Here is a 13940-nt window from a genome sequence, read left to right on the forward strand (position 1 = left end):
TATATATATATATATATAAAGCATCGCATACGTACAGTACGTCGCCGCACGCCTCAGTGAAGTTGGCTCCGAGTGAGTCGTAAAGAGTCATAGAAAAATAGAGCTTGACGTGACTGTCACCAGCAAAAAGCATTTTTTAGACAGGCAAACATTCTTCCAGAAGAGCATCCACGTGTCGGCGACAACGCCCACACGACGACAGACATCTTTTCCCCGGAGAGGGGCCGATAAAGCGTCCCGACCGTTATTATTCGGTCTTTTTCTCTGCGTTACATCCATAACAGTCATGTTGTTTGGAGGGGGGGGCAGCAAAACAAAGCTTACAGGGTGTCTGCTGTTTTGAAGCAGATCGGGACAGTCCACTGAAATAGATGTTGTTAGTGGAAAATGCAGCATCAGAGCCAGGCTTGGCGTGGCAGCCATCGCTGGCCAGACTCCCGGCCTCCCTCCGGGGGGGGGGGCTCCTCGGCTGGCACTTTGACATGTATAAGCAAGCAGACAGCACTAAATATTAAACAGGGGAAGCACACCGTGGTCGTACAAAGGAACACCAGTTTGAAAGTACACTACGTGTTTTGATCTGACGACATTTTCCGCACCCATGCTTTCGTAACACAAGGATCGTCCTTAGTCATACAATAGAGCCCTTATTTATGTAACCTCTATGCAACTTTACACCATTTTTTTTGTTGTTGTTCCGAGCAAGAGAAAAACAACTTGTGGTACAGTATATACAACAACAAGGTATCGACATCCTGAGGTGAAGCATGCATCATTTTGATTTTCACACACTTAAAACGTGGTGGTGTAGTTGTGACAAATGCCTAACACCCCCGACCCAGCGTGTTTGACACTTGGTATAGAAATGCAAGGTATAGATTTCCAACGTGTCCTCTGTCACTGCTTTACCCATAATGAACAGCAACTGCGTCACACCAGCATTTGTAATCTACTGTACACTTGTCTACAGTGGTTTTTCAAAAGAAAAAAAAATATATACAACTACAATTTTTTTGCCCTAAGATATGAGAATGAGTGCAACAGGAAGATAAATTAAACTGACAAAGATAATTTGGGATTTTCAGCAAGAGTGCCCTTTACCTCGACAGTGACCGACCATTATCAGGGACAAACAAGGTATATACGACCATACAAAAGCAGCTTACTTAGACTGAGTTTAGTCTATATAAAGTGCAAAACTACTCCCTTAACGTGGCTGCAATGTGCTTATTCGTAAATAAACTTAGAAGAGAGGGGTTTCATTATTGGAATGCAGTTGGAATCCACATGTCAGAAGGCACACAGAAATTTGTATTTAATGTGGCGCCAAATAGGGTTGTTAAGAGTACATGTTGGTATTATAATAATAATAACTATTATTTCTTTAAGAATGAGTAAGTATGCTCCATAGTTTGTGTGTGTGATGTCAAGGGCCAAATACAGCAAAAAAGTGCACACCTCTGAAGCAGTGGCTAAGTATACAGCAAGCTGTACAACAAAAAACAACAGACACTGATGTCACCAGCACTTCACATTCTGATAGGCACAAAACGCTGGACGGGTGGCAGCGTCGACCTGTCGGACAAAATGAAATGCACAAATAACTGACATCATACTTAGCATGGTCACATATTGTATATATTTTTCTTATAGCATGCCATTATAAACTTACTTAATTGGGTGTGTGGTCATGATTCCTACTGCGGGCGGCTATGTCTCATTTTCTATCGTCATCCCTGGGTTGGTGGTACCTGGAAAAGAAGATGCAGATGAAGCACAAATCATCATCCGTACTCCATGTGTTGAGAATCCTGTCCAGAGACGAACGCTGCCCTCTTTTCACATAAGAACGTGAGCAAGCTGTCATGGATGCAAAACCATCGGTCACGCTGTACTCTCACCCTTCCTGTCTTTATCCGCCGCGGCATCGCTTTCGGTCCATGAAGGGGTGCTGGTGAGCAGCCGACTCTGAGATCCCCTAAGCGGCTTGGCTGGAAACTGGTGGCCCTCCGCTGCACTGGAGACATCACCCGTACAGACCGCAAAGGCGTTATCCCAAGATGATGAACACATACGACATAGTTTACATCATGTCTGTTCTCTAGAATATTTATTTGTAAGAGGGCTGACTGCTCACATTTTGCCGGCAGGGATGTGGCCAGTAGGAGAGGAGGGCTGCTCTGGGTCCTGGTTCACCAGACAGGTAGGGAAGGAGCATCCATCTCCTAGACTGAACAGCAGACATGCGACACATGAGACAGCCACTCGTTACTTATGGACTATAAACACAATTAGGTTCCCCTCAGGATCGTTATGGCAATATTTGGATTCAACAGCTTAAGATCAGTTGATTAACCATTAAAACATCCCCATGCAGTGGCACTGTATGTATGTGGGTGTGGGATGAGTCCAAGGGCCCCTGACTAAAACACGAGAACATATGATTGATAATTTTTATTCGTCGATGTGATTTCTTTTCATGGGGCAACAAAACTCCCCTGGCGGCACTGCCTGTCCCTGCGACTGGACATGCATGTGATCATTGACTTGTTTTGTATATGGAGGGTTGTTTTTAGTTTATCATTATTCAATTTTTTGTCTTGTTAAGGTGTTGATTTTTCATATCATTCAAGTTGGGCAGTAATGGATCACAGGAAACAGGAAATCGTAAATGAAATCACACAGCAAAACAACAGGAAAATAATTGCCCTCTCTATTTACTCGGGTTTAAATGGTGTCCTTCATTCGGTGTTACGGCCTTTGTAAGGTGTATGAATGTGGTGGCTCACTAGGGTAATCTGTTTTCCACAGCACCATGTTACAAGCTGCACTGGATCAGAGGAAAAGCTACTAGTTCTACTGTAAACTTAGATGTTAAACGTTAACTAACGTTAGTTTAGATATATGTGTTAATATGTTTGTTCTTGAAGTTTTTGAATATGTGTTTTTGTCTTTGTGTTGCACTGCTTTGGGCTGGGGGAAATTATATGTCATTTCATTTCATGTACTTCTGTACATGAAATGAAATGACAAATAAAGTGGTCCTGAGTCCTGATTCCTGAAAAGCAAAAGATGTATTCTGTCTCAGGAAAGATACTGTTTTTACAATGCACTATATTTTTGATCACCTGCTAACATTAGGGGAATGGAAAAGTATGCAGGTGACAATTTATCCTGCAATGATTTCATCCATCTTGAAATGACGGCTTGTCGAAGTTATTAATACTGTGCTATGCACAATAAAACAAAATCACAAGCAGTCAGTAAAGGATTACATTTTGACAATAACAGTCCAAATCTTAATTCATAAAACAGTAGTTTTGGGAGTCTTTTCCAAACAACTGAGCAAAACTGATTTGTGGGATCTAAGATTTGCGAAAAGGCTCGTTTTCATAAATACGTCCTGCTCTTTAAAAAAATCTACATGCAGCAGTTTGAACAGGTACGTCCATGAGGACGAAGATTGCAGAAAATGCGAGAGGCTTTAGAGAGAGAAAAAAAGAAGCACTTACCTGGAGAAAATGGGAAGGGGCCAGTATCTCATTTCATCACCAAAGACCTGGCGGAGGTTCTTACTGAAGCCCAGACTAAAGCCGTTCTTATCTGTGCCATGACGGAAAGCTGGGGCACGCACCGCCTCTGGAAGAGAAACGGAGGGTGGGAATGAGCCTGGCGTGACAATGATGTATCCATGATGACATGACTGTAGCACTTCCTGCAGGAACTCACTCTACAGAGGACGAATCCTGCCGTCTCCTAGCATTTCCAATTGTGTGCTATTCAAGAAATAATAAGAAGGGGGTTTGCCCAAACCTAGTCACTGAGCCTGATTTAGGCATCACTGAAACGAATTTCAGAGAAAGGGACTTTATACTCTGAAAGCAAAAATACATCCTAGTTGGTGGACTGTGCCACCAGATGTGACTTCTTCCCGAGGGGCCTATGAAGTAGGGCTGCCATAACGGGGTCCGTTGCTAAGCCTCTTACTGCTCTGAGCCTTGTGTCTTGGCTTTATACTGTAACATGCTCCCTGGATAATCCGCTCTCCTCAATCTGAGACAAAGTGCACCACTGTGCACATTTAATGAGAGACTGCCCTGTCTGATAATAGGCCAGACAAAGAATCTTATCAAAATGACTGCGCTGATGAGGATATAATTCTCAGTTCAGACCGACTGTGGGAAAAACTGGAATCGAACATCTCTCATCAGCAAGACAGTACAAAGGCTACCCCTTTGCAAGCAAATCTGTGCAGACACTTGACATTGCGAAACCAGAAACTCCACATGCACAACGATGATGATGCATTGCATACATACTGCATCTACTCCAGAGGAAATAAACACACACACACACACACACACACACACACGCAGTTACACATATTTGCACACACACATCCACAGACATACACACACGCACACATAGAGAATGCCACCTACCGAGAGTGGATCTGTTCTTGCAGACAAGCCAGCAATGATAGGCAAAAAGTGAAGCAAGGCTGACAGAAAACATGGACGCAGCAAAGAAGAGGAACATGATGTGGAATTTTGCCTGGGTGTCTGGTAGGCCATTCTGGGGGAGCAATAAACACATCAACACAAGTACTAGAGCACAGAGTTTATAGTGACCCTTACCTTTAAATGAATGAATGATAAGCTAGTGTCTACTAGATATTGAGTAGATTTTGATGGGTTACTACTAAACTAGTCTAAGGGGAGCTCGCTAAATCGGTGTTCATCATTCCTTTTTCAATGACACTGATTGTCTCATACCAGGTATTCTCTCAGGCGGTCATGTGCTCTACCTTCAGCCTTGCAAAAAAAAAATCAAAATACCACATCTATGACAAATTCATTTAGATATGGGTATAGGTATCATTTTTTGTATGTAGCTAGCATGAACTTGACATTTACAGTGAACATTGCACAGAATGAAGATTGATCAAAAGCGACAATCACTGATCATACTTACTGTCCAAAATTTGATGAAGTACTGAAGATCTGTAGCAGTGATAAAAAGGCAGTAGAATAAAGAGTATGCCAAGAAGAGCATGAAAAACTTATAATTGGAGAATCCCACACAGTTGTTCACCCTGCCAAAAGCCAAAACTACAGTCACATGAACCGGGTCAATCCTGTGAAATGTCTAGTTTTCAGTCGGGTACAATAACAGAAACTCAGAATTTTTGCAGTTTATTCCTGTGGGTCTATTTGTGCACAGAATATATGTATGGCAAATTTATATCTTGTCATTTACATGTATATTATTCAAGTGTATTCCCTTTTTATACAACTACGAGACTGTACTGTAAATACAAAATGACACCGGGACAACCCAGCGGTGGCACTTGGTGGGGACAATGTCCCTCTTTAATACATGACCTATTTTTGGATGCAATGATACAAGGCAGGAGGAGGGATTGTTGGTGAGAGAAAAGTGTAAAGACATTCATTTTTATAGGGAAAAAGAAACTAATTTTGCAGTAGATTTGTCAGTAGTTAATTCAACTATCCAATCTAAACATTTGGGCAACTCTTGAACACAGTATTATTTAAATGGTCTAAAATCTGCATCAACCCTTGGAATCACATTTCATAGTTGCCCTCTATAAACCACTGAGTGAATGTCTCATGCACACTTCACGAATTTGCAAACATGCAACAGCACAATGCAGAGTAAGGGGAAAAAATAGGGTGTTCTAAAAATACCTCTTCCTATCGCCTGATTAATTAGGGGGCTACTACATACCATGGGCAATGGTGATCCATCTTCAGGATGCATCTGTAACACAGCGGGGTAAAAACTCATTCAGTGTCAGTGAGTCTAATGGTGCCTGCCAGACAGTGTAAAATTGTACAGTCTTTAGTGTGTATTTGGATGAGCGGTGCCATACTTATCACAGACTGAACAATGGTGGCATCGATCTGGTTTCAGCAGCTGACAGCGGTCACAGAAACGGATTGCTGAGGAGAAACAGCCGAAGGGTTTGAATTAACATGGAAACTTCAGTCCTGTGTTGTTTAGTTTTGTGCCTTGAAAAGGTTGACCAGTGGTTAAAGTAGCACCGGGTTATCTTTCTAGTTGCCAGTGTGCGTTGTACCTCCAGAGTTGGTGCGAGTATAGATGGGTAGGTCCTTGGCAAGCCTCCTTAGGATCTCCTGCTGAGACTCTCCCCGGTCTTCACGCTCCAGCAGCTCCTTGTCAGAGTAGGACAGGTGAAACTTTTTTTGAAGGAGAGAGGAGGGAAAGAAGGAAAATAATGAAAAAAACATGAGAGCTCTAGCATCATGGCTTTGTGTAGACCCCCATCTGAACAGTGCTGTTTATGTCTCCTATGAATCACAAAATGAATTGCACCACAAGGTAATAAACATTTCTTTATATATATTTTAGCAAATGATCCGCATGCTGTGGTGGTTTGGATGATTGAGGCCTGTGGTAAAATCTGTCACGAAGCTTCTCCAACACAAAGGGCCAAGTCATGGGAATATCTCTTCCTCTCTGCCCTTTACTTTGGCTCTGATTCCTTCTGCGCCAGCAGGCAAATCAGAAGAGAGCCAGCACAGGGCTCTGTATTACTTTCAGCCTCTCGAGTGTTTCATGATTAAACAGAGATGACAAAGACGTTTGACAACAAAAAAGAGCAGGACACATGTGAGACGGCACTTTTATTACAACCTCAATGCCACAAGTGATCTAGCCCTCAAATTTCATAGAGGATAACATACATATCAGGCGAATATTGCCGGGGTGTATTTTGTGCCTCTGTTGCACAAATTAAATTGAAGTGCAAGAAGGCTTTTTTTCCGCAAATGTCATCTAAGATGTATGCATTCACCGAGCAGAGCTGAACTGCTGTGGTCAGGAAGAGAGCCATTAGAGAGCTCCTCCAGGCGCTTCAAGAGGAGAGTAACATTAATCTAAATGCAGCTCTCAATCAGGCATAGAGGATGTAACCCGCATCCACACTTGTACCACTGCCTCATCATCCTAGCCCCTGATAAAAACCCGCATTGGAGACCAAAGACACTCACCTCCTTCAAGGGGTTCATAGGCTTGGTGAAGATAGTTTGCCAGTATGCCCACACGAACATGATGAAAATGACATGGTACACCAGCAAATACACAACTGAAATCAGAACAAACACAAGCAACACACGTTGTCTATAATGTAGTGCATGGGGTTCTGTATGTACATCTCTAGTGTAATTTACGTTTGGAGCAACACAACAGTGAAACTGGGCACACATTTTTTGTAAAACTGCTTATTGATGAGTCCCCAGATTGACATGAATTTCGGTCTGTGTATTTTAAACGACTGTAGATTGGGTGATTCAAATACAGATGTTGGATTTCATGACTGTAATGTGCACTGGACAGATAGATAGATAGATAGATAGATAGATAGATAGATAGATAGATAGATAGATAGATAGATAGATAGATAGATAGATAGATAGATAGATAGATAGATAAGAGAAACAGAATTTGTGAGAACATAAGTCCAACAAAAAAATCACATTCCTAACTCGTAAAGCTCCGAAAGTGTGCTGCGAATACTTGAGTGTGTTTCTGAGTGGTGTGAAATTTATCATACAGACACACCCCGTGTCAGGACACTCAAAGTTTACAACCAAGTATGAAATGACCCTGAATTTAGCTTTTGTCATTTGGGATTGTACAGTCGTCTCTCCCACTGGATTAAAACGTGGCCTGAGTGCTATGTAGTTTGACTCAAACAAACTATATGAGAACATAAATTAAGGTTCAACCAACGGTAATTTGGGACGATATTCCTCCAATTTCACAGACGTACTTCCGGTCTGACAGCGCTGCTAAAGGCGCCTGGTCTGGGCTGTGCCTCTGCAAAGCTAATGCTATTGCTGTGGAGCAGGATTTCAACAACAGGCCCACAACTCCAGGCCTCAATCCCATAAATCATTTGGGCGGGGGGGAAATAGCTATGAAAAAAAATAAAATAAATAAATATAATGAATAAAATGAAATAAAAAAATGAAAAATAGCTATGAAAAGGGTATAAAACGGGTTAAAGAGTCAGTTCACCCCAAAATCAAACATACATGTTTTCCTCATACCTGTAGTTTGCTATTGTAAACTACTAATAAGACACGTTAGCCCCTAGCTAACGGGTCTGACCCTTTAGCCGAGCGGTTAGTGATGTCGCCTTGTGGTGCAGTACACTCCGTATCGAATCCCGCACCGGGCAAGAGAATAACCGGTTACATTGGTGGCAGCGGTGGGATCCGGAAGTGTGCATATCCTCAGAAGTCTCCTCGGAGCGCGGGAAGAACAAGCGCGAGGGCGCGCTTCCGGGGAGGGTGACGACTGTAAACTACTAAGATACGATAGTCCCTAGCCAACGGCTCTGACCCCCTTTAGCCGAGCGGTTAGTGATGTCGCCTTGTGGTGCAGTACACTCCGTATCGAATCCCGCACCGGGCAAGAAAATAACCAGTTACACTATTTATCCATCTAGATCGTTCTGGTGTGGGTTGTCGAGTTTGGGCGATATCGGCCATAGACATTTCTGCCTTCTCTCGAACAGAGCGGAACTGGGTGGCGCTCGGCTTTTGCTGCTGAAAGCGCCAGAAAAAAAAAGGCTCCATTTGTAAAACTCAGCAGCAATGCGTCTTTCCGGTTACTCGAGATAATCCACAGACCTTGCTGTGAGCAGTTTCACGTAGGAACTATTTTCTTAGACCGAACTACACCTGCGTGAAACTGATCACAATGAGGTCTGTGGATTATCTCGAGTAACTGGGTCATGATTTCTGGAAAGAGACGTTACTGTTCATTTTTACCAATTTTTTTCCCACCGCGCTTTGAGCAACTCAAGCCGAGTCTCTACGGCCGATATCTCCAAAACTCGGAAACTCGCACCAAAACGATGTAGACAGATAAATAACACACAACAGGGAAAACGCGTACTTTTGATTTTGGGGTGAACTGTCCCTTTAAATATCGTTCCACCCCACCCCCGGTCTGTTAATCGCTGACGTGAGCAAGTTTTGATGTCGTAAAGATGGCCGTCCTCGATGTCGAGCAGTACTTACTTTTCTCTCCTATGTCTTCAATGGACTCTGCAAGAATAAGATGACAAAGCAGAGTGAGATCCCATGTGAATTAAGTACGGCAAAGCATCATAATAAGCACCGAGGCTGCGTCAACGTGGATGAAAAACGGAGAGGGTTTTATTTTTATTTTTTATCTATTACACAAGGAATGCATGGCTTATTTCTCGTATGCCTCACACCTGTGTGCTGCGAGCTGACAAACAATTAATGTCAGCCAAACCAAAACTGATTAAAACACTGACTGTATATAAAGCACTAATGCAAGTCTTCCAACACCCGTCAATGTCATTAAAGAATGGAGGGAGCAGTATCACTCTGCTGGATACCCCCTAATTAAATATCCACCATCACTTGTGTGATTATATAACATTAGCGTACCAAAATGCATTCAAAACCTCAGCGGCATCCTGAACCATCTTTCTGTGAATGCTGACAGCTGCAACCGCTCCCTTGGTGGGAACCAGACAAAGCTGCTGACCGCATGCCAAGATCAGCACCCAAAAAACAAAAAACAACACACAAACATCACCCCAATGCCCGGGGTTCACAACGCAACACCTTGCAAACCTCACTATCACACTATCGCTTTAAAGAAACGCTGTGTATTCCTCACAATAGCTACACAAAACACACAGAATCACCCGTCTTCAGCAATTAGACCAAAAAGGAACACAAGAAACAGAAGTTGTAACACACACACACACACACACACACACACACACACACACACACACACACGTCACTCTATATTTGTGGGGACCCCTCATGGACTACATTTATTCCCTAGCCCTTAACCCTAACCATCATAACTACATGCCTAACTTGAACCTTTACCCTAACCTAATCCTAACTTTACCCAAAACCCAAACCCTAACATGGACAATTGTCCTCACGGGGACCCATAAAATGTCCCCGTAAGGTAGGTGGTTTCAGGTTTTTCTATCTTACTGAGGACCAAATGTCCCCATTAGGACAATAGGACAGAAAAACCTGGTGTGCGCCCACACACACACACACACACACACACACACACACACACACACACACACAGCGAGAAGTGAAGAAAGGTAAGCCAAGAAGCTGAATTAGGGCATGCAGCCAGGTAACCTGTACGTAACACCTTGCCACTCGGTGTGGGAGAGAAACACTATGGCGTGCAGGTCACAGTGTGTCATGCAGGGTTGGTTATCGGCATGTGCATGGCTGCTGATGAGTATTCTAGAAAACAAACGAAACCTGTATGACTTTACAAAAATACCGCATCCTCCTGTGACAACCCTGAGAAAAAAAATCTCTCTGTCAGAGGAGGATAAGGTATTACTCCTGACAATATGAGATAAAAATCAAACTAATTTTGTCATTTTGCCAACTTGGAAAGAACAACAGTGTGCTTAGGCTGTTATTGAGTGCTTTTAGATGGCAAAAAGTGGGTTAAGCACGGATTGCTTGGGGTGAATTAAGTGACTCAGACAAAGGGATTAACTGAGTCGCTGAATGAGAGGTCTCAGCTGACAACACTTTCACACGTTTATCGCTGCACTTATCTGAGCACATGTTGGCCCCGAGCAACCGCTGTCCCAGCCTGCTGTTTTCTACAGTAAACACATATTTCCATGTGACACGAAAACAACAAATCAGTTTGGTGTTTGCTGCACTGCACGCAACAACACGTGCGATACATCCACCGGAAATAACACAAATAAAGACGGTCCGTTACGTTCAAAAATGACTTGCAAGAACTATCAAGATCTGTGTTTTTTTGTTTGTTTTTGTTTTGTTAGGTCAACCTGCTGTAATCTAAAGTGCTTTTCACACATAGTTACTGGTAAATCGCTGGGGTAACCTTTCAGGCACCGCTAGTGAGTTCCACTGTTCACACGTGCAGCTACATTCTGGAACATTCTCGTCTTGCGCCTTTTCCCACATGCCGCGGCAATGCCGGGATAGTTGGGGCAAGGCAGAGTCCAGCAGATAATAATGTAACGTGCATGGATAAGTAGACACGTTGGTACTTGTCTAACGGGTCGGAGCCTTTAGTCGACTGGTTAACGTTGTCGCTTACGGAGCGGGAGACACTGGTTCGCGTCCCGGATGTGGCGACGGTCTCCCGGGCTGCCCCCCGAATTCGCTGCATTGGTGTCAGAAGTGGGATGGTGGGACCGTGAGGTCATCGGAAGCGCGTGCGGCCAGATGCGTGAGGGAGCTGATATGCCCGAAGGAGGAGAGGAGAAGAGAGGAGAGGGGGGTATTGCAACGCGCATGGATAAAGTAGACAAGTTGGTTCTTGACTAACGAGTTGGACCCTTTGGTTGACACTTGTGGCGTGGGAGACACGGGTTCGCCTCCCGGTTGTGGCTTACGGTTCCCGGGCTGCCCCCCAAATTCGCTATAATAATAAATGAATTGTATTCGTATAGCACTTTTCAAAAACAAGTTTAAAAAGTGCTTCATCGGCATAGAAACAGAACATACGGATGTGGATGGATTTCATCCTCTAGGTGAACTGAGAGGAGCTAGCTTAGTTCAGAATCTGCCCAGTTTCCAGCCATTCTTAAAAAAAGACAAGAAAAAGAAAAACTTGTACTGTCGCAGCGATCAAATCATCCGCGAGGCTAGGCAACCGTCGCGGATTCAAATACGTCATCAACGGAGTCTTGTGATTGGCTCGCTCGCGCCACGTGAAGCGTCTTACGTCAGACAGACGTAACGAAACGAAACAAAACAAAAAATGTTACTGCTTTCAATCACAACACAGCCTTACCGGCATTTCCCCTGGAATTGTACATATGGTCTTGAGGTGGGAAATCGGCGGTACAGATTTCCCTGAATATCGATCCCTGCTGCCACTCACTCGTGACCCCATGCAGGAGGCGTTCCTGAACATTTCGGGGAGAGACCGCGTGTGTGAACGAGGTCTCCTGTGACTGGCACGAGACACACCGAGGCTTGCTCCTCTACAACTGGGCCACGCCTGGACAAGAGAAATGTCCCCTCTCATCCGAACCACAACACTGCAGCTTTTTAGGTGTGCATTGAATATGCAATGGTCAAAATGGGGGGGGGGTGTTCCACATTAATCATCATAATTTTGAAGCAATAAACTTGGAAGTTTGCTGCTACGTTGTTCTAACAGTAATGGGGGCGTCATTTTACTGGTTAGTTTCATCCCTCACTAGGCGAGCAAAGGACAAGACGTGAGCACAAACAAACAAACAAGATGACCGTGGTCAAAATGGCTAATGCTCCATTCTTGTTATATCCAAGCCGTTTGGGCTCTCTCGTTCAACAGTCTCCCTTTCAGACCCTTTGAAATGGGAGATTTTCCCCCTTGGTGGTCTGACAAATGGAGCACAGAGTGGGCTGTCCAGATTCCTCCGACACATCCTGGAAACCATTACTCACTATCCAGGTCAATTCAGTGTTCACCATTTGGTAAGGCTCTCTGCTGGGCCATTCATTTCAGCCAGCAGCTTTAAAGCCGGAGGGGGGGGCATGGGGGCAGATCTGACCTAAAACGAATACACCAAGTTCTCCCGTGGAAGGATAACGCTCACATGGTAGCAGCAGCGGATGTGAATGCAGACAATGAACCTCCCCATCCAAACGCATGTCTCTGGCGTGGTCCACCCAAGACAATATGCTGTCAATCGCATAAATATAGCCAAAGGAGGTCTTTTTTTAAATTATGAGATAACTTAAACAAGTAGATTTTGATTTGCATAGTCTTAAAGATGTTAATCTGCCTCCTATCTCATGGAGCATTTAAAAAAACGCGTGGGCAATTCAACTCGATGGAGACATTGTCATGTGTTATATGTTATACGTTCTCCCGAAATGTAGGTTTAAATGGCGCTGGACTCATATAAGGGTACTCCTGTCAATAATCACGGCTATGATTCATTCATTGGCTGTGACAAAACTGCCCTGTACAAAACCACTCAGCCGCCAGTCATGCGTCTCGTTACAACTGTCACGTGCCACAGACATTTGTCAAGCCCTGCGTAAACAAGCCGGGGCTCTGCATCCAACATCAAACTGGACCCCAATGACCGAAATAAAGAGCCACGGCGGAAAACACACGCACGCACGCACGCACCACCCAGCAATTCTGTCAGCGACTCCAGCAACTGAGTTCTTACCTATGCAAAGCTGCAAGACATAGGCGTAGTATGACCAAGCCACTATGAGGGTGATGAAGAGAACCGGGATCCAATACAAAACTCTCTGACAGCCCCGTTTGACATTACGCGAGCCCGACGGTGCCATATTCTAAGATAATGTCATTTCTTGTGCATTCGTCTTCTTTTTACCCCCCCCTCGGACCGGATCTGTTACTGCATCGTTGCTTCTGGTCGCGACTGATCACTCCCGGCTCAGACGCAACACTCTCCCACCCGCCTCTCCCTCGGTTTCCGAGCGCGGTGTCGCGACAGATTTTGTATCCTAGGAGTAAATTTAACCGTGGCGTCGCGCAAGTGCGCACGCATTCAGTTAAAGCGGGACCTTCGTTGTTACCTTTCCATTTCATGCGAGGACGTGAAAAACAGCAACGTGTAGATTGTTTTAATTACCCCCCCCCAACTATTTTTAGATTATCGACACGGGTTCACAAAGTAGGCCTATACCGAAAGCGCAAAAAGTTTTTCCCAGTTCCAATTCGCCCGCTTTCCGTATGCTGCCTACCTACTTTGTTTGTAAAACGATCGATAATCTAAGAAATGAAAAAGATCAGCTAAAAATTTGTGGAGAAAGGACTGTTTCCGTGACGCTACGGATATATGGGAATCACATTCTTTCGCGGATGCAAAATATGACATGACAGCGGGACTGTGTTCGTCGTCG

The 13940-nt window shown here is 44.2% G+C and overlaps 1 protein-coding gene across 1 annotated transcript; it reads right to left on the reverse strand.

The window, feature by feature from the left end:
* Nucleotides 1-1266: 1266 nt before the first annotated feature.
* Nucleotides 1267-13400, reverse strand: zdhhc2 (zinc finger DHHC-type palmitoyltransferase 2). The gene is made up of 13 exons (XM_056284679.1): nt 13238-13400; nt 9078-9104; nt 7038-7132; nt 6104-6224; nt 5897-5966; nt 5752-5784; nt 4975-5095; nt 4443-4575; nt 3513-3639; nt 2138-2230; nt 1902-2017; nt 1673-1751; nt 1267-1575 (listed from the first exon to the last, which is right to left on the reverse strand). The coding sequence occupies exons 1-12, from the start codon at nt 13362-13364 to the stop codon at nt 1711-1713; spliced, it is 1104 nt and encodes a 367-aa protein (XP_056140654.1). The 5' UTR covers nt 13365-13400; the 3' UTR covers nt 1267-1575; nt 1673-1710.
* Between the last annotated feature and the right edge of the window lie 540 nt (nt 13401-13940).

This window comes from Lampris incognitus, chromosome 1 (genome assembly GCF_029633865.1).
Source record: "Lampris incognitus isolate fLamInc1 chromosome 1, fLamInc1.hap2, whole genome shotgun sequence".
NCBI classification, from domain to species: domain Eukaryota; kingdom Metazoa; phylum Chordata; class Actinopteri; order Lampriformes; family Lampridae; genus Lampris; species Lampris incognitus.